Genomic DNA, 20,515 nt, shown 5'->3' with positions numbered 1-20,515 from the left:
TGTCAAAGCAAAGAAAATTGTTTTAGATTTTTGAGGAACACCTAATTGTTTTGTTTTATTCTTTTATAAAGAAGGCAATCATGACCTTGACCAATGACATTGAATGACTATAGCTGCTGCTTCATGAGTATATTGTTTACTTAGCTTAGCCAGACTAGTTTGACATCCGCTGACAATACATGGTTACAAAACAGTAGAAAACTTGTTTCATAATGTGAACGTGAGATATTATGAAAATCTGAATTATTTAAATATTAGTATTCACCTTTCTTTCAGATCGCTCTTTTCCAATTAATTCAACAAGTGTTGACTCAAACTAAAACACAAAACCATCCAGAGAGAAGTCACATGAAAGCAGGCATCCCTTGTCAACATTTTTGTTACTGTTAATAACTGTTCCAAAAGAATTCAAATGGCAAAACGTATAAAGATTAGATGTAATTTCTTTGATATTGACTTGACTTTATTTCCTTGCTTTAAAGTGGAAAACTGCTATGCTTAACTGGAGACTCACAACTCTGCACAGAATTCTGCACTCTTTGCTCATGGCAGCCCAGAAGTTCCATTTTAATGACATCAGTCCACGGGATCTGCGTATCCCGAGTGCAATGCAGACTTGTTAAGATGTTTCTTTGCAGTCTGACACACATGCAGGTGTTGTATAGGCAAAAGAACTACCACTTTTCACTGAGGGGTATTTGCCCTTCTGACAGTATATACCAGCAACTCTCTCTTCAAAATAATGTTTAAGGTTCTTGCAATCAAACAGGAGTATTGATTTGCCCTATTTGCCTATGTTCTCTCAGCTATTTTAGCCATAGCTTATACATTGGTAAAGGTTATTTGAGGAAAATATGTTTGACATTAAAAACAAACATGTCTTTTGGAGTTTACTAATTTAACCATTTCCAGTGAAAACATTGACCATTTGGACGACTATTACATCTACTGGCCTACAAATTAAATAGCAGAATATGGTACTGTAATTGTGTATGGAGGATGAAGTTAAAGATAAAATTGAAAATATTCTAAAACTAGCCTGCTTAAAGTTATTCTCATTCGGTTTGGTGCATTTCTCGAATCATAATGAACATTTGCACAACAGTTAGTGCAAACGGCACTGCAGTGGATAACCTGCAATATCCATTGTGCGGTGCAATAACGTGCATATCTAGCTCAAAATACTTAGTTTATGCCTCAAAAGCAAATGTATGCCAATGAAACAGTCAGTGCAATCAAAATGACAAGTCATGCTATTGGTTATGTCTTGTCAATATGACAGTTTACTCTGTACTTCCCAATGAACAACACAAATCTACAAAGTTTCATATTATTGTGTGTAGGAGGTCGATTGCAAAACAGTGGATCTGTTTTTACATGCTGACAGACATTGTGACTTGAAAACTAAGGCTTTTACAGCATTGTACAAATGAAAAATTACCTAAACAATCCTTGGTCAGAGCAGTGCATCCTGACTTTCCTGTCTGTCAGGTCACATGTAACATACTATGACAACTAGCTCACATTTGCGTGTAATGACACAAGCGATGAAATAAGGCCCATTTATTTTATGAGGTAGGATAGCAGGGAACCAATATAGTGCATTTTGACCAGCATGACATCAGCCATGATAAAAGCCTAAAAATAAAAAAAACAATTTTAAAATCAGTTGCATGGATGTAGCCTACAAAAGCATTGCTATTTGTTCAAAATGGGGAGAAACTGCTTCAATGATGTGCACAAGTGATACAGTAAGATGACACAGAGTTTGAACAACATGTTTGAAAATTACCATTCTGATCTGAGAAATGTGCCAAACTGCCAATAACAGAACAACTGTAATGCACTGTAAGCCAACATCTTCAACAAAAGTCACAATGTATCTGATTTTAAATAGCCTAGAATTTCACTGTTAACTCTACTCTAGTCTGTAAACAAACATGGTTCCACCCACATTTCAGTTAGCCTACAGGCCTAAAGCAAACGAATTAAAATAATACATAAACTGGCAAACTGCAAAACAGAATTCCTGAGGCATTGTATTTACAAGTTAACACGCCTTCAACACCCTTATCATTAATATTGCAAGCTGCCTACCTGGGGCTGTTGCACTGACGTCTTCATCCGATCATCTGAGGCGAATGTGCTCTGCCCACCTCCTCCCATCTCCGCATTCAATTCAAGAATTTCTGGAGTCTATATAAGCAACGCCTGGAATGGCTCTAAGTAACTCCACTCAAGGACTCTCCGGGAACAACTGCGAGGAAAAGTTTGCATATACTATACCTTAAAACGAATTTGCTCCAAAGAAGGTAAGACACCTGTTTTGTGTTTTTTTTGCAGGCCAGTTTCATCGGTCTGTGTCAAGGGCAAGTCTTCTCGCTCCTCGTTGCTGTCTGTAGCCTATACGGGAGGCATCACTGACACTGTTATGTAGCCTAGACTAGCCTACTGCAGACGAGGTGATTATTTCTCCTCTTCCATCAACATGGAAATCTCACAGATTTTGAGGGCAGTAGCCTATAAACATCCCTCTGTCTGGCCTCAAATGTGTTTGATGTCACTTGGCAGGCTGCACTACTTTATAGCCTGAATTGCATTGCGGTGATGACACCTGTTCGTACTCAGGTTGATCAATCATGAACCAACAACTCACCAACATGAACAAACATGTCACAAAGTCAACTTTTGCAAAACAGTCATTTATGTTGCCCATCCAGTAGAGTAGTGTCTAGAACGAAGAGAACACTTCGTGTGATGGTAGGCTACTTTAATTCAATTTCTTTAACTAGGCTACGTACGTGGAAAGATGTTCTGTCTCACGTCGCTCAGATAGTTTGCATTGCACGACACCTAAGACCAACCACTGTCCCCTCCGAGTTTAGCCATTCTCGACTCTGCAATTGGGTCGCATGACATTGATTTCTGACCATCCCATAATTAAATACACGGAGATATGCGGATGGTGAACAATGTAGCCAATGTTTGCTTCTGCTCAGCCTGCACAGTATAGTTACGAGCATAGCTTTGAACTTCAGAAAGGTGGTAGTTGCTGAGTATGAAGCACGCACTGGCTCACATAGACCACCTGTGCCTCTGACTGACACTGCTAATTGATCACGTGATCCTGCTCAGACGCAAAAGATTGGATTAATGTCCATGAGGAATTTAGTTCTAGTTATTTAAAAAATGGTCAAGCAGTCAGTATTTTGGAGTTTCGGTCAGACTGTACCCCCTCTGACCAAGAAGCATTTCTGTATGAGCATGCCTTACACTGATATCATGAGGCCTGTCAGCTCATACACACCCAGTTATAACAATGTATAACCATGTTTTGTAAGGTATGAGCGTTGGTGAGGTAATCACACATCCTCTTGCATAGATGCATGGCTGATATGTAGTGTTAGTAGGCGCATGGCTAAGACAAAGTTAACAATAGAGACACAGTCGGATGCATACCTCTGCTAAGGTCCTGTTATATCAATATCAACACCCTATGCTATATATACCAGCTTTTTAGCACCATTAAGGAGCGTAATCACATGTTTTCACCAATGTGGGTGGGTGTTTTGTAAACTTGCCAACAAACAGATGCAGGTGAAAGTATCTCCCGAGTCCTGGGGGAGATAACTTTCAAGTACCCCCAGGGTTCAACAGGTCTTAGTGAATAGAAATATAATTCAAGTGCCACATAGGAACAGATTGGCACTATACCTTCATGTTGTTTCCTTGTCACATCTGTAACTAGTTGCCTTTTTGGTTGGTTGCAGGGAGACAGCCGTAGGAGATGGAGGATCGGGCAAATCATGTCAACATACAGATGGTGGAGGACATGTGCACTAATGGGCTGGCAGGGCCCAAGGTCATCACCATGGAGACTGGCAAGCCTCAGCGTGGTGCTGTTGTCAGCTTTCACGACATCCAGTACAAAGTGGAACTGAAGAGTGGCCCCTTCTGTAAAAGGAAGAGCACTACCAAGGAGATACTGGTGGATGTCAGGTCAGTCCCACAGCTCCCCCTTTAACACAGTATACACTTCAGATTCTGGATTATATAATCTCACATATGCATGTCCTCTTTGTTGTCTGAAATTGGAAGATCATCACCAATCACACTAATATTTTTGAATCAGAGTCATTAAACAACAGTGCAGCCAACACAAGTGACAGTACTGTAGATGCACAGCATATTTTAATTGAATATATTTTAATGAAGAAACAATGTTTACCGGAGCAACTCAGATGTGAAGTTTTAGATATTTATTAAGGTGGCAACATAGTGGACTAATGTTTTCGACGTTTGCCACGTCTTCATCAGAGTCTACATTTTAAATTGGTGTTTGTGAGCCCCTCTCTACCGCAGTAGAAAATCCTCAGTGCCTGTCCCAATGGCAGTAAATGCCTCCGACGTTTCCCAGGGCAGCTCGAATGCATCATTTTGCCTCTCTCCATAGTGTTAATTATATGCTATTAAGCATGCCTTCCTGCGTATAATCTCTTTGATACACCAGAGTGCAGCCTGCCAGAGAATGGAATTAAATGTTGTCACGTGAGAGGCAACAAGACTCTAACTCATTGAATTCCTTTTTTTCTTTCTTCTTTCTGGGGCTGGTTTGTGTAAGTCCTGATAGACCCAGGGGCGCACCTTGCCGACAGGCATGGCAAGCAACTGCTTGGAGCCCCGAGCCGTTAGGGGGCCCCGAGACCTCAGAGCCTTTACTGGTGCGACAAGCGAGAATTTCGTCAATAGAGATTGAATGGTGGGTTACGTGATTTTGTGTGCTCCTGTCCTGTCCTGTCTTACAAATAGTAGCCTACATGTATGCTATCGGCTTATAAACAGTGGATCTGTGTCCAAAAGAGTGCAAACAATCCACACATATTGAGCCCGACTAGCGCAAAGTGCATCAAAAAAACACACCCATTCTTCACTGTTACATTGCTCCGCAATTATTAGTCGAGCGAGATAAGCGAGATTACAGCGAGATGAGACCTGTATTGCACGAAAGAGCAGAAGCGGGGCTTTCCAACGAGACTAGGCACTTGTCTGTACGATCAAGTATGAAAGTCATGAAGTTAAATCAAAGTATATCATATTTACAGTCTATATTGCTCTGCATACACCCGCACATCCAGTCTCGCTTGAATTACTGGCAAACTCGGCATCGCACAGAGATGCTACGCATATCAGATGAAAGAGGGGAAACAGAGCTTTCCATTGATACCAAATACATCGATCCTTTTGTGTTATAAAAACAGACGAAGTGACAAACAAATAATAATGTCATATACTAGCTCTCGTTTGATTTACTCGTGAAATCGCGATCAGAAAGATGACACGCATGTCAGATGAAAGAGGAGAGCTAGAGCTATCCACACAGATACCAAATACAACCTTTTAAGTTATAAAACAGACCAAGTGACAGCAAAATAATAACTTCATTTAGCTCCACTTACCCTATGTTTTTGTGTGCGATAATAGCTGTTCATAATCAACGTTATCATGTGTTTCTCTATGGCAAGGCACGTTCATAATAGCATACGGTTTTGAGATCCTATAGGCTATAGCAAACTCCTGTATGGTATCCAATTCAAGACTCATATTGCATCCAAATTTGTTTGACAAATAAACATTTTTTTGCCTTTACTTTGTTCATTGCAATGCAGTAAAATAAATATTATAGAGAATCATCAAGTGTGCACGTCATGTGTGCCACAACGCAAACAAGTCAGGTCAGATCAGCTTATTTCTGGAAGGTAGGCCTACACACCACATATTTCTGTAAATTGCTACCCGTATCCCTCCATCATGGTTCTTGCCATTTACAGAGCAGTCAGGCCTATACAACCAAGTCATGTCGAGCTGCTTGCTGTGGTGAGATAGGCTACACGTCAAAATGTAAGAATTTGTATAGTAGCCTGCTTTTTGAATTTGTATTATTTAAAAATCTAAAATAAATCAATGCAAGTATTTATGCATGATATTGTGGCAGATCTGGGTAGCCTAGACTGTGCTGGAAAAAAAAAACAGTAAGTAAAAAAACAGGCACTTGCAATGAATGATAAATGCTTGGCATAGGGCTAGCAACATGTTAAAAACAAGTTTTTAGTTTTTTTTTTTTTTTTTGGGGGGGGGGGGGGGGTTGTGTAAGTAGGGCCCCCTAGGATTTTTTGCTTAGGGCCCCCACAGACTCTAGAATCGCCAGTGGATAGACCTTTTCTTTGCAGTCTGGGTCTGTGGAATGTACAAAATAGAAGTGCTGGCCACTATTACTTATGGTTATGGTTATGGTACTTGGCAGACGCCTTTGTCCAAAGCGACATACAAACAAAAACAATACAATAAACAATTTAGCAGTGAACAAATTCAAAAAGTTGGTCAGACTATAGTAGGGAGAATAGGAATATAAACAATAAACAATATCAGTACAAGCAAACCTAATGAGACAAAACCAGAATGGAATCGTCAACGAATCTCCAAAGAGTGGCAACAGCTCTGGGTGTTTGAGAAGGATCACTATCACTGGTTTGCTAAATTAGACTCTGGCAAAGTCTATCTGTTAAAAACAGACCTGTCTTCTTGTTATTCCACCTTATGTCTTTTATGTTAATTATTCTTTATTGCTTTCTTTTTATTTTTTCATTTTATCATTATTACTATTATTATTATTATTATTCCTCTTTGCTCATCTATGCTTTTATCTGCTATTACTGTTTGGTTTTTGTTTATGTAAAGCACATTGAATGACCTCTGTGTATGAAATGCGCTATATAAATAAACTTGACTTGACTTGACTTGACTCTTGAAAGATCAAAAACTATTGTTGGAACGAAGGGTACTGGGCAACTCATTCCACCAACATGGAACCACTGATGAAAAAATCTTTAAATTGAACTAGCATTTATAGTTGGTTGACACAGCAGACGCTCATCAGAAGACTGTAGTGGGCGGTTGGGAATGTACATCTTGATCATTGAATTCAAGTAGCAGGGAGTAGATCCAGTCAGGGTCCCATAGGCTAAACTGAGAGATTGAAATGTATTTCTGGCCACCATAGGGAGCCAGTGGAGAGTAACTAAATCCTCCACTGGCTGATTGAAGACTAGGCATGCTGCCCAATATAACTTACCCCCAGTGTAAATTTGTAAAGTATTACAATGTTCGCATGCAGAGTGTAGCCTACACCAACACATTTTAACACATATAAATAGGCTACAATAGTACATGTGGCCTGCCTGTGCACTGTTTTATATATCGTAGGGAATCATTATAGTACCAACCATTGTACTGCCAAATCACATACTGTAGCCAACCAGAGGTGGGGAGCCCATGCTACAGGTAAGGGAGCTGAAGAGGCTCAGATGCTGTGTTTACCAGTATGCTGTTTTATCAGTTTGGTGTATTTAAAGTCACATGTGGTCCACAACCTGCTTTACAGAAACAATGATGTAAGACCATATGATATATTGTATTTCTCTACTTTGTCGTTTCTCTATGCTCCTGTTAAACAGGGGGACAGACTTCTATCTTCCCTCTGGCATCTTCTTAAGGAACAAACCTTGACACTGTAGATAGTATTAATACTATTCCCTGAGTACTGCTGCATGATAGACATGCCCATTATCTGTATATAATGTGCTTGTGCAGCACCCTTTCATGCTGTATATTTTGTATATTTTATATCACCTCCTTGTGCCACGTACCTGTGAGACGTATTTTCTTCCGAAACATCTGGCCGCCACATGGAAATGAAGCCTAATGATATTTGGTTAATGGATGTGAGTCCAGGCGTCAGGATGGCCTATGCGCTCTCCTCTTCTCCTGGCACCTGGGGGCCAAGGCCAGGTAATTGGCTTGGCTGTTGAGAAGCTGGATTATGGCACTTTTAGCCAAAGAACTGCCCAATTAAATCTTTCTCCCCCGCAGCTAAACATTTTGGCATGAAGGCAAGGTTTGTTCTATACATCTAAAAATTACATCTGTCAAAATTTAATTTGGGTGTGAATTTGAATTGATTTGTTTTGTGTGTGTGAGTGTGTTACATCTGAACACAACCTGTATGGTGTGGTCCTTTTTCATTCATTTATCATTTTATTGTTTTTCAAATATTTTTCTGTTCAGAAATGTAGTTATATTCTCCACTGGTAATAGCATGAAGCAATCGGACATGACTTACTATCTTACGGATAATATCGCCATGACTTACTATCTGAAAGTGTCTCATGCCGCCTTGCTGCACCTGAGGAATTTTTGACAAAACCAGTGATTTGACTCTAATCAGATCTCTCGCTCTTGTTCTCTCTCTCTCTCTCTCTCTCTCTCTCTCTCTTCCTCTCTATGTTCTCTTTCTCTCTCGCTCTCTCTCTCTTGTTCTCTTTCTCTCTCTCTCCCTCTCCATGTTCTCTCTCTCCCTCTCTCTTGTTCTCGTTCTCTCTCTCCCTCTCCATACTCCAGTGGGATCATGAGACCTGGTTTAAATGCTATTTTGGGACCCACAGGAAGCGGCAAGTCTTCGTAAGTACATGAGTTCATGACACTGTAAACATCAGGAGCATTTATGAAAAAAACATCTGATCTGTTCCACACTGATGACGGCGTTATAGTTATGAATTATTTATTAGTTCAGAATTACCTGCTTCCCTGAAGTTACACTATGTGCGGTTAGATGATATGTGCTTTGCACTTTTACATTTGACATGTTTGCATGTTTTCACTGCACTATGCTATTTCCTATGAAATGCCGTCACTATGCTAGTCACCTGGATACACCAGCCCTCCCATAGCAGCAGAGTGATCACAGAGGCCATCGGAGGCCAACACATGTGATCTGTGTGCAGCTCACGTTATCTACATTTGTAAAGGATCTGTGGGCAGCTCATATTATCCACCCGTTTGTACAGGATCTGTGTGCAGCTCACGTTATCCACCCGTTGGTAATGTGTATAACGTTTGTACAGGTTCCTGGACGTGTTGGCTGCAAGGAAGGACCCGACCGGTCTCTCAGGAGAAGTGCTGATAGACGGAGCGCCGCAGCCCCCCAACTTCAAGTGCCTGTCTGGCTACGTGGTCCAGGTAGTGTGTCGCCCTCTCTCTGCATGCCGCACGCTCACACAGCAGTAGTGACATGTAGTACCGTCACCGTGTGAGGGGGATGACATAGTCTATTAGTATTTAGTGTAATACCCTAATTACCCGACTATTAGCCTTAGTATTAGACTTTTACATTGATTTTGCAAAATTTCTTCCGTTATGAGATTAATACAGGGGGGGCAGTTAATATGGTGTTAATGTGGTTTTGTGTCTTTTAACTAGCATAAAACACTGTCTTGTGGCTTATACACAATGCGGCTTATATGTGGGAAATTACTGTAGTCTATAAGAGTCGTTTTCCACTGGCATGTCTATCATACAGTGGTTTGAGTATTGTTGCTGTTTGTGTGTACGTGCTGTGTGCAGGATGACGTGGTGATGGGAACTCTGACGGTGAGGGAGAACCTGCGCTTCTCGGCAGCGCTGCGCCTGCCCTCCTCCGTGGGCCAGAGAGAGAAGGAGGTGCGCGTCAACCACCTCATCCAGGAGCTGGGGCTCAGCAAGGTGGCGGACTCAAAGGTGACGACGCCCTGGGCTTCTCTCTCTCTCTCTCTCTCTCTCTCTCTCTCTCTCTCTCTCTCTGTCTCTCTCTCTCTCTCTCTGTCTGTCTGTCTCTCTCTCTCACACTTGTAAGGCTTATTCAGTATTGTATTATTATTTAGACTAATTCTATTGAGGAGCGATATGCTAGCTTTTGGATTTTCCTGGGATAGGCAGATTTACTTATAGGAATAACTGAGATCTGTCATAGCATTTTTACTAGCTTCTCTTGGAGAGGGATGCTTCACATGCAACCACTTGCCTATTCTCACATGCATTTGTTCAAAGGCTTGGAAGTCAGCCACATCCACATTAAGGTGGTAAACACACAGACAATTACACTTGCATAACTCACAGTTCCAAATGACTGAACACACACAAAAGACTCATCACTTTTGTCTTACCCATCTCTTTCACACACTCACAGGCAGATACACATAAACAGAAGCCATCTCTCTCTGTCTTTGACATAAACACGCAAGCACACACACACACACACACACACACACACACTCTCTCTCAAAAACACACACTTCCTTTTATTTACTGTAAACCATTATAAGATGAATTACCTGAGCATAATTTAAAATGATGGCACTCAGTAGAAGGTAAATCTAATTGAATGCAAGATTAGATTAGATTAGATTACATTGGTGGTGCATAGACAGGACAGGATATATTATAATAAAAATAACACAAATAATAATAACACATTTTATTTAATGCGCATGACACCCAAGGTCACTTCAAAAGGTTGTAAAATCATCACATAAAAAAAAAGTTCAGCAGGGTCACAGCCGCAGGGGAGAAGCTTCCTCCGAACCTGCTGGTTAGGTTTGAGTAACGCCTCCCAGAGGGGAGTGGGGTGAATAGTCTGTGGTTGGGATGGGACCAGTCTTTGATGATGCTGTTTGCCTTGTGCAACCATCGCTTGCCCTGGATGGGCTTAGTGGAGGGGAGTGAGGAACCGGTGATACGTTTTCACCACACTCTGCAGTCTGCAGTGCTTTTTCGGTCAGAGGCGGGGCAGTTGCCATAGCAAACTGTGACACAGTTGGTGAGTATGCTCTTGATGGTAGAGCAGTAGACGGTGGACCTTCTTTCTCCTCAGGAGGAGGAGATGCTGGCGAGCCTTTTGGAAGGTAGAGGTGTTGAGGGTCGAAGGGAGCTCTTCAGAGATGTGGACACCCAGAAACTTGAAGCTGGTGGTGACACACTCCACCTCAGTCTCATTGGATGAGAATGAGGGTGTGTGTGCTAGCTTTAGACTTGCTGAAGTCCACAATTAGCTCTTTGGTCTTCTTGGTGTTGAAAGCCAGGTTGTTGTCACTGCACAGCACATGTTAGGACCTCCTCCTTATAGGCCATTCTACGTTGTTGCAGATGATCTCAATCACTGTATCGTCTGCAAACTTGACGATGGTGTTAGAGCCATGCACAGGTTTGCAGTTGTAGGTGAAGAAGGTGAAGGTGAGGGGAGTAAAGGAGAGGGCTCAGCACATCCCATAGGGTTACATAGGGGGTCAAATACTTCCTTCCCTTAGCATTTAAGGAAAACATTTATTTATTTACGATACATTCTTCAATCACAAAGAAAATTGGTGTCCTTGGCGGTTTTATTTTTACTCATTTTTTGAATTAAGGCATTAAGATCAATTGTCAAATGATGATTTTATATTCCTGTTTTAGCATGGTATCAAATACATTATGCTCCTCACTGTATGTGATTAGATCATCACATTTCCCTCTTTCTGAATAGACATGCTTCCACATTGTAATATAATGTGTTGTTTTCTATCTTGAACTGGAAGTTGCACATAATAGTCATAACACGACACAGTCATGAGACTTAGAATCTACAAAATGAGTCTCTGTGTAGCAGGTGTGTGCTGCTTTACTGTCAGTGTGCTGTATGTGGGGGGTTGTGTACAGTACTGTATATGTTGATGGGTTTTGGGATCTTGTGTGATGTACAGGTGGGCACCCAGCTGATCCGGGGCATCTCTGGAGGAGAGCGTAAGAGGACCAACATCGGCATGGAGCTGATCATCGACCCCTCGGTTCTGTTCCTGGATGAGCCCACCACCGGCCTGGACGCCAGCACAGCCAACTCAGTCCTGCTGCTGCTGAAGAGGTACACACACATTCAACCATGCCTATGATGGAGGGAGGGAGGGAGGGAGGGAGGGAGAGAGAGAGAGAGAGAGAGAAGCCCAGGGCGTCGTCACCTTTGAGTCCGCCACCTTGCTGAGCCCCAGCTCCTGGATGAGGTGGTTGACGCGCACCTCCTTCTCTCTCTGGCCCACGGAGGAGGGCAGGCGCAGCGCTGCCGAGAAGCGCAGGTTCTCCCTCACCGTCAGAGAGATAGTCATGCATAAAGACCCACTAATAGGCACTAACTCTTCTGTGTTCCTCTAGGATGGCTAACCACGGACGCACCATCATCATGTCCATCCACCAGCCGCGCTACTCCATCTACCGCCTCTTCGACTCCCTCACTCTGCTGGTCAGCGGAAAACAGGTGTACCATGGGCCAGCGCAGAATGCACTGGACTACTTTGCCAATATAGGTCAGAGCTAAGAGCTAAGTGTACTATAGTGCTGCAGCCAAAAATACTTAGTTCAGGTACTATGCCTCTTCAGGATGTACAATAAATGACAGTGAAACCATAGTCCCATGGTTTTCCTCAAAATAACTGTCTTGTTACTTCACGGGTTGGTATGTGTTCAGTTAGAGCTTTTAAAAGTGAACTATTCAAGTTTTTTAGCTTAATTTACCTTAACTGATCAGCTTCGGAGTCATTGGAATGATTATTTGACTTACAGTATTTCGGGTCGAATGATAGCTGTCTTGCTTCCCCCTAGCACCTGTGATCAGAAAAACCACGCTTGCAAGTTTCTGCCACCGGGTCGTAAAGTTTTGCAGCCTCGCGATCATGCTCATGAAAAGGCAGACTGACCAATTGAGTAGTGTTGTTAAATACACTCGCTAAAGCTGTAAAGGAAGCCTGCAAGTGTAAAACAAGAAAACGGCGAAGAAATCGGCAAACCTGCATAGTTCCTCTTTAAATATACACGCCATCTGCTTGTTTCTCAGGTTATGCATGTGAGGCCCATAACAACCCAGCAGACTTCTTCCTGGATATCATCAATGGAGACTCCACGGCAACCATCCTTAACAAGATGCACACCTCTGGAGGTACAGCTATGTCATGTCATGTTTTTCACTTGTTTTATATCGTCATCCTTTTAGCTGCGTCCACATCTGAACAAGCACATGATAAGAGCTGAGACTTTGGTGTGGCCTGATCCGTGTTTGTCCTGACTTGTAGAGTTTAACTTTGAGGAGGAAGGCACTAGCCGGCAGAGTATTGAGGACCGTTTGGTGGAGGAGTACCAGAACTGCAGCTACGCCCGCGACACCAAGGCCGAACTGGATCGCATCACCCAGGGCAGAGACTACAGGACTGTACACAAGGCCCGCACCGTCACCTACAACAGCTCATTCTTCCATCAGCTGAAGTGGGTGCTCAAAAGAACCTTCAGGAACCTCATGTTGAACCCACAGACCTCTGTGGCTCAGGTAATCAGCATGGTCTAATTTCTGTTGCAAACTGACAGAGTATGGAATAGATCAAAGAATCTCAGAATAGATCAAAATCCCAGTACACAGCAGCAGACTCCTGCCATCAGTCATAAGCCCAATTCTGAGCCTGAGTTGCAGCGGTGTGAATTAGAAGTTGCAAGCCGTCGCAAGCCATCGCAGAGCATTAAACATGTTGAGTCGCAGTCGCAAGGTTTTAGAACGTCGCGGCTCGTCTCGTCGGGAATCTTTGGTCTGAACCCTACTATAGATGCAGGGGTTGGGAAACACAGCTCCCTCAGACACAACACATATCCATTTACTGTGTAGGACTCTGAAGCTACAGTATGTGCTTCAATGGGCACTCGCTCTCCTGATCCCAATGTGTTTGTGAGGTGCTGAGAAAGACCCTGTGTCTGATGGTCTTCGTGTCGCATGGCTGAACAGCGTAATCCTGACTGACCGCTTCGTCAGGTCAGGTCACAACCTGAGTACGACCCTGGGGTCAAAATGTCGAATCTGATCATCTAAACCCCTCGGGACAGAGCTTGCGAGTGCAAGGTAGAGCATATCGGGACATTTGTTCTAGCAATTTATGCGTGTTTTCCTTGGCACCAGTTTAACTTTCTTGCAAAAGTACCAAATCTCGGTTCTAAAACATGACTGTGCTGCATCACCAAAGGCACGCGCTCAGTGCTCAGAGGCTGTTGAGCAGCTGTTTACCATCATGCCTTGCTGCTGATGGACTGAGGAACTGTTTGGCCCCAAACACAGAGACATGTTTTACCACCACCACCCCCCCCTTCCTCCCACACCCCCCCCTTCCTAAAAGGCAAAGAAAGAAGTCAGCAGAGTAAAGGAAACAGTTTTGTGAGATCCTGACGTGGATGACCTCATGACGGGGCTTACCAGGCCGGACTAAGTGACTCATGAGTAAGCCTGGTGCTAATCGCCCGCCCCGACGCCCTGGCCATCTCGGAAAAAAGGGGACTTTGTGGCCTCATTAGCCGCTCAGCGCCCGCACCCACCCCCCCTCCTCACCCCCCTCCCTCCATGGCAGCGAGATGCCAACCGCTGGGGCCGGCACTTGGGGCATTATGAGCAGCTAATGGGCCTGTGGAGGGACCAGGCTAATCCGAGCCGTCCTGGCCTGCTAATCAGATTTGGTGACTGCTGTGACCCCCTGGCTGCCCTCCTCGGCTGGGATCTGAAGTGATATCATATCTGGCAGGCGGAGAAGGGGGGTGGGTGGCACTGGGGGAGAGAGCGGTGCGGTGCGGTGTGGAGTTGTGTTAGCATGGTGAGATGGGGTGGGGAGGGAGAGAAGGGAGTGGTTTGGTGTCACATGATTGAAGTCTCTCAACTTTGTGCTGGGGGTGATAAGAGAGAAGGGAAGGTATGTGTGTGTGTGTGTGTACATGTTTGTATTTGCTGGACAGGGAGAGGTTGTGTTTAACTGCACACTCCTGGTCATTTGACTGGAGATGTATTTTTATTTTATCTAAAATCTCCTCCTGCCCTCTCACTCCTCTCAGCTTCACCACCAGCTGAAATGTCTGCCTGTCCACGCCGTTGTGCTGTTTTTGTGCCGTTTTGTTCACTAGGCCTCCTCCTGACTTCACAGGCTTCCTTATTCTCAGTGTGGAGGGGCTTGGTGGCTGTGGGAAAATCTCTCAGAAAAGAAAAATACCCCGTCCACCCAACTCACCCACCCCTATCTCACCTTCTCCCCTTATGTGTGAACAACACCACAGATACGCCAACATTCTTGGAAGACTAATCCCTTATGCCAGCCCCTCACTGCAAGTGTTCCCTGTTCTCCTCACACATCGACCGGCTGCATTTAGGTCATATGTGCCTCCAGCTCCCTGGCAGTCACATGTTAACTTACATGCCGTCGGTGCTCAATTGGGTGGAAACCCGGGATCCCTTTGTTGTTATCTCATGGAATGCTGTGGTGTAACATGCTAGCTACATCATCGTTGCTAAAGCGACGTGGCACGGCGTGTCACCGAAAGGGTCATGGGTTGACAAGGGCTGAAACAACATGGCCTTCCACACTCGGAGCTGTCAGCCACTGTACAGTTACCCCACGAGTGTGGGGAGTTTCCCCTGGCCTCACCAAATATCAGGGGGTCACGAAGGACTGAGTGCTCATGTGGATCCAACAGCACCCGTTGCTCAGTGAACCATCCTGGTCTTTGCTCTATTGGAAAGCTGGGTTCAAAGCTAGGGTCTCATTTGGTCTCACTGCAGTCCATCCCCACTTCAGGTCTTTTAGGGTGGTGATGCATCCGGATTTATGTCAGCCTCGTTGTCGTTATCATAGGCAAAATCATATTGTAGTTGGAGGTACACCAGAGTCATGTCATTATTCTTGCCTCACTAAATGCTGCAAAGTGTCCTCGCTTTTTGGTGTTCTAGAAATGGCCACCCCAGGTCTCAGATGTTTAAGAGCAGAGAGGCCAGAGCAGAGAGTTGAGTCGTCTGAGTCACTGCTAAGAGTAGATGTCATTTTGTTGCCCAAGAGACATGAATGCCATGACCTTTGACCTTTCTTGTCTTCTGTTTTATTCCACAGCTCGGCGTCACCATTTTCCTCGCCCTTATTGTGGGGGCCATTTTCTTTGGTGTGAAGGATGACCAGGGTGGCATCCAGAACAGGTGAGAAACAAATGGAGGATACAGCATCACCTTATATATACATGAAGTATGCACATTCTATGAAAACAAGAAACTTACATGCAGAGTAAACACTCGTACCTCTTAGCAAGAATGTTTCCTACACTTGAAATTGTAACAACAGATATTAGATGTTTGGTCCCTCTAAAAGGTACATGTAAAGATTACAGTCAACCAAAACTAACCAAATTAACTTGGATAGTGCAGACAGTAAGGGAATTGAAATGAAAACATCCACCCTTTCACAAATTCAGACAGTGGTCCTGTTTTCTGAGTTGAGTACACAGACACAATGGCAAACTTTGTCAAGAGGTCAAAATATCGGCCAGTGCCAGTCCATTTGATCTGATTATAGAGTCTGTTGCAGTGTTAAGGAATAGGTCCTTAGATAAATGCTTTAACCTCAAGTGTTATAAGCTGAATAACATACCCTTTGGGACCCTCTTCAAGGGGCAAGTGTAAGCCTCTTACCCTAATCACACACAATGCACATTAATACAATTACTGGCCCCATTACTTGGGCTTTGAGGTGCACTGGAGCACATACAGGTGCAAGTCTACACATGTGTGTACACACACACACACACACACTCACATTCATGTTCATGCTTGATATGTGCACAATATGATCAAATCAACCAGCCCTTTAGTGGGTCATGGTCTTGTAGATCTCACGCCTGAAGTGTCTAAATGAAAGGATTTATATTTGAATGCCACTCCAGTACGTCTACGTCACTTAACTTTCTGTCTAGCTTAAAAAAAATCCATTAATTGTAATTTAATATGTTTAGTCACAGTTTAACAATTATGTAGGAATGTAATAACTAGACTAATCATATTAAGTCAATGATTAATTCAATTTTCTAATCTGTGCATTTGATGTGTGTACAACAAGATTTGCCACAATACAAGACCTTTAAAAAAAATAGCGAAGCATCATTTGTGCCTGAAGTAGGTATTGACTAGGTTATTTGCTTGGTAGGTAATCCTTTCACAGCACATTATCGACTAGCCTACATTGCCTACCCTGTAATACATACACCATAGTATACATTCTATCATTAATTATATATCATAATGATATGACCAACGGCATTTTTGCATGCCATTTATTTAATGAAAAGAATTTGATTTTAGACTCAAATTTCCTGATGCTGCTTCTAAACTTGTTTATACTGCTTTGTGGATACATGAGTCCAAAGCTAATAGAGTAATATACGCTGTGTGTCCAGTGTTTGAGTAGTGCCGTAGGGGTGTGTTTTATAATGAGTGCTGATTTCCTCCTGTAGATTCGGGGCAATGTTCTTCATCACAACCAACCAGTGCTTCAGTACACTATCAGCTGCTGAGCTCTTCATCACGGAGAGGAAACTCTTCATGTACGTACGGCAGCTTAACAACGTGTTGACAGTGGGGGAAATAAACTCCCACTTTTAATCAAGTCACCTTTTAAAGAACGTACATCTAAATATTCCTGCGTTCTATTGGATGAAGATTTAGATCCCTGTAGTCTCTGAGATGTTCCGTGTTCCCTTTCCTCAGTCATGAGTACACTAGTGGCTACTACAGAATCTCCGTCTACTTCCTGTCCAAGATCCTGTCTGACATCCTCACTCTGCGCACGTTCCCATCGGTCATCTTCACGTGTGTGGTGTACTTCATGATTGGTATGGCTGCTTTTACTTTGGCTTGATCTTCACGTGTGTGGTGTACTTCATGATTGGTATGGCGGCTTTTACTTTGGCTTGATAACGGCTAATAACGAATACCGTTTAGTTGTTTCAGGTGCGTTTTACTGGGTTATAGATTACATAATGTTGATATTACATTAGAGATGCAGGCATCATTAAAATAAAACTCACTGAGGGTTATAGTCAGTTGAAACTGTAGTGTTATTTAACAGGGTTCAAGGCCACTGCTGGAGCCTTCTTCATCTTCATGTTCACTGTGACCCTGGTGGCCTACACGGCCACAGCCATGACCATGGCCATCTCAGCTGACCAGACCGTGGTGGCCGTCGCAAACATCTTCATGACCATCAGCTTTGTCTTCATGATGGTGAGCGCACCATTTCAGATACCACAACAACATTGCTTATATATATATTACACTCAACACTTTTTTTCCTGACAAAAGCAGAGCTATCTTAAACCTGATAGAATACTCTAGAGAGCAATAGGATACTGTAGAGCAAGCCTATCTTTAAACATATAAAGCAGGCTGCCCTGGTGCAATATATCTCCCACGGTTTGATTTGTACGTCACAGATTAGCCCATTCTAGTAAGTTCTTATGTTGACATGAATATTTACTTTGATTTTTTCGCAAATAACATGCCTATTTATAGTATACTTTTCCTCAAATCTGTACTCTCGGGGGACTGAATCCTTAAAGCATTTCAGCCTGACTTGTTATTTCCAGTCCGTAATGTCGTCTTTATTGCCACATTTTGTCCTGTAGATCTTCTCTGGTCTGCTGGTGAGATTGACTAGTATCATGGACTGGTTGGCCTGGCTGAAGTACTTCAGTATTCCTCGCTACGGCTTAACAGTAAGTAGCTTTAGCAGACATTGCTTACCCCTTCACAATGATGCAAAGCAATCCTACAAAATAGGGTGTACTAGAACAAGGATGAAAAAAGATACAACCACAATTTACCTGATTCAAATCCTTGGTCTACTGTATGTTCCCTAGGGCACAATAAAGTATATTGTATCATAGTCAAATATGCTTTTTGACAAATTTAGCAAGCAATATGAATATTAAATATTGACTTTACATCTCAAACCTTTTACATTAAATAATAATAATTAAAAAAAAAGATCAATGATAAAGCTAAGTAAAGGAAAGAGTTGAATGAAAACCTGATAAACAGCTTTCTGTGTTTGTCATTTCCGTTTTATCAGGCTTTGGAGATCAACGAGTTTGTGGGTCTGGAATTCTGCAAGAACCTCTCGTTCACCTCTCGCACAAACAACTGCACTATAAATCCTGTGGAACTAACGTAAGTACACACAGGTGCCACACACACATTCATTCACAAAAATGCATCTTCACACTGGAAGCAGTCAACATGAAATGTGCAGGATTTCAATGAGGGTAGATGTGACATGATTCCCTTTTTGAAGGTTTTAAATTCCTATCATTTAGCTATCTCTCCTTTAAGTTAGACTCTTGCTCTTATAGCTCTCTGGTGCCCTCTACTGACAGATTCACAGCAATACGCAGATATTCATCAGGTGGTCCTGACTTCAGTTTTCACTTGTCTAGACCCAGAAGTAGACTACTCACACTTTAAATAGACAACTAAGTAACTATTTAACTATCCAATGAAGTACAGGCTGGCATACTTAATATTTATAGTTATAAGTTACAGTTATGGTTGGAGTTGGAGTCATGGTTGTATAAGTACAGAAAAAAGTGCTGTCCCACACTAAGGAATGTGTAACACTATACTTGCATGTTGTAAATGAAGTACATAGTTAGAATGTAAAACATACAGTTAAATGTAAGAGATATACCAAAACATCCCTGCTGTTGTTCATCACTGACCAATGGTGTCTGAAAAGTGATTGTGTGGTGTGCTGCAAGTCCTCCTGTACTGTCTGTGTTATAACGTACTGAATGCTGGTCCTTTTCACCTGTAGTTGCACAGGTGAACAGCACCTGAAGGGCCAGGGCATCGATTACTCCACATGGGGCCTGTGGGAGAACCACGTGGCTCTGGCCGTGATGACCCTCATCTTCCTCGCCATCGCCTACGTGAAGCTGCGCTTCATGAAGAAGTTCACATGATCCCGCGTACAGTACAGCAGGACTCCGACGCTCCAGTAGTCACTCCTGCCGAGCTACTCTGCTGTTCTGGTCCATCACACTGCACTAGAGAGAGGAAGTCCAACTGCCCATGTGCTCAGTACAGAACACAGGGGTGGGCGTTTACACACCATTTGTTTTACGACCTTTGTTCTGAAGTGTCCTCATTTTCACTTTAATGTGTAATCTCAGTATATTTGTTCCTATTTTTCTCCTTAATTTGTTCCTATTTATCCTTACAAATTAATATGTTGTTTGTTCTAGTTCTATGCCAAATGTTAGCAAATTATTTAAAAACATTGATCTGAATAATGTATGTATATAGAGCAAATCAAAGTGCCTTTTATATTGAAGATAATATTAATTTTTCTGTTTTCTGTTTACTGCATATTTTGTTACAGTTGTTCCTTTGTCAAATTGAAGTGCATTTTGTATTCAGGATTTTCTGAAAGCTTTATTTAAGTTCTCTTTTTACCTTGCGTGCTCTGCCATCTCTTTAAAATAAAGTTTTACTATTCTGAGTAGCTTTGCTTCCTGGTCACAGACTTGCCAAAAAGACTGACCCAGAATAGGTCTTTTGCCTTTGAAGATGAGGGTTAGAAGCCTTTAGTAGCAATATGCAATGTGTTTGTTTGTTCTTAACACATCTTTAAAATGTGAATGGTCAAATGTCAAATATGGACAGGCTAATGAAGGGCTCCTTCACATTATGGGATGGGACCCATTGCCATTGAAGGTCAGCATGTTCCTGACCTAAGATCCAAAGGTCTCACACCACCCTGTCCTGCAGTCTAATCTTCCTTAATCA

At 42.8% G+C, this 20,515-nt stretch overlaps 1 protein-coding gene across 1 annotated transcript; it reads left to right on the top strand.

Annotated features, from left to right (window-relative positions):
- The first annotated feature begins 2,173 nt into the window (after window positions 1-2,173).
- On the top strand, window positions 2,174-20,228 carry abcg2d (ATP binding cassette subfamily G member 2 (JR blood group)). Its single transcript, XM_062555448.1, has 16 exons — window positions 2,174-2,312; window positions 3,771-3,999; window positions 8,455-8,514; window positions 8,958-9,072; window positions 9,457-9,609; window positions 11,607-11,764; window positions 12,049-12,200; window positions 12,728-12,829; window positions 12,963-13,213; window positions 15,795-15,877; window positions 17,185-17,274; window positions 17,438-17,562; window positions 17,799-17,953; window positions 18,355-18,444; window positions 18,801-18,898; window positions 19,542-20,228. Exons 2-16 carry the CDS (start codon window positions 3,788-3,790, stop codon window positions 19,687-19,689), a joined length of 1,992 nt encoding a protein of 663 aa, XP_062411432.1. The 5' UTR covers window positions 2,174-2,312; window positions 3,771-3,787; the 3' UTR covers window positions 19,690-20,228.
- The last annotated feature ends 287 nt before the right edge of the window (window positions 20,229-20,515 follow it).

The sequence above is a fragment of the Sardina pilchardus genome, chromosome 2, assembly GCF_963854185.1.
Source record: "Sardina pilchardus chromosome 2, fSarPil1.1, whole genome shotgun sequence".
In the NCBI taxonomy this organism is placed as follows: domain Eukaryota; kingdom Metazoa; phylum Chordata; class Actinopteri; order Clupeiformes; family Clupeidae; genus Sardina; species Sardina pilchardus.
Note: the sequence above shows the minus strand (reverse complement) of the source record. Positions and strands in the feature narration are given on the sequence as shown.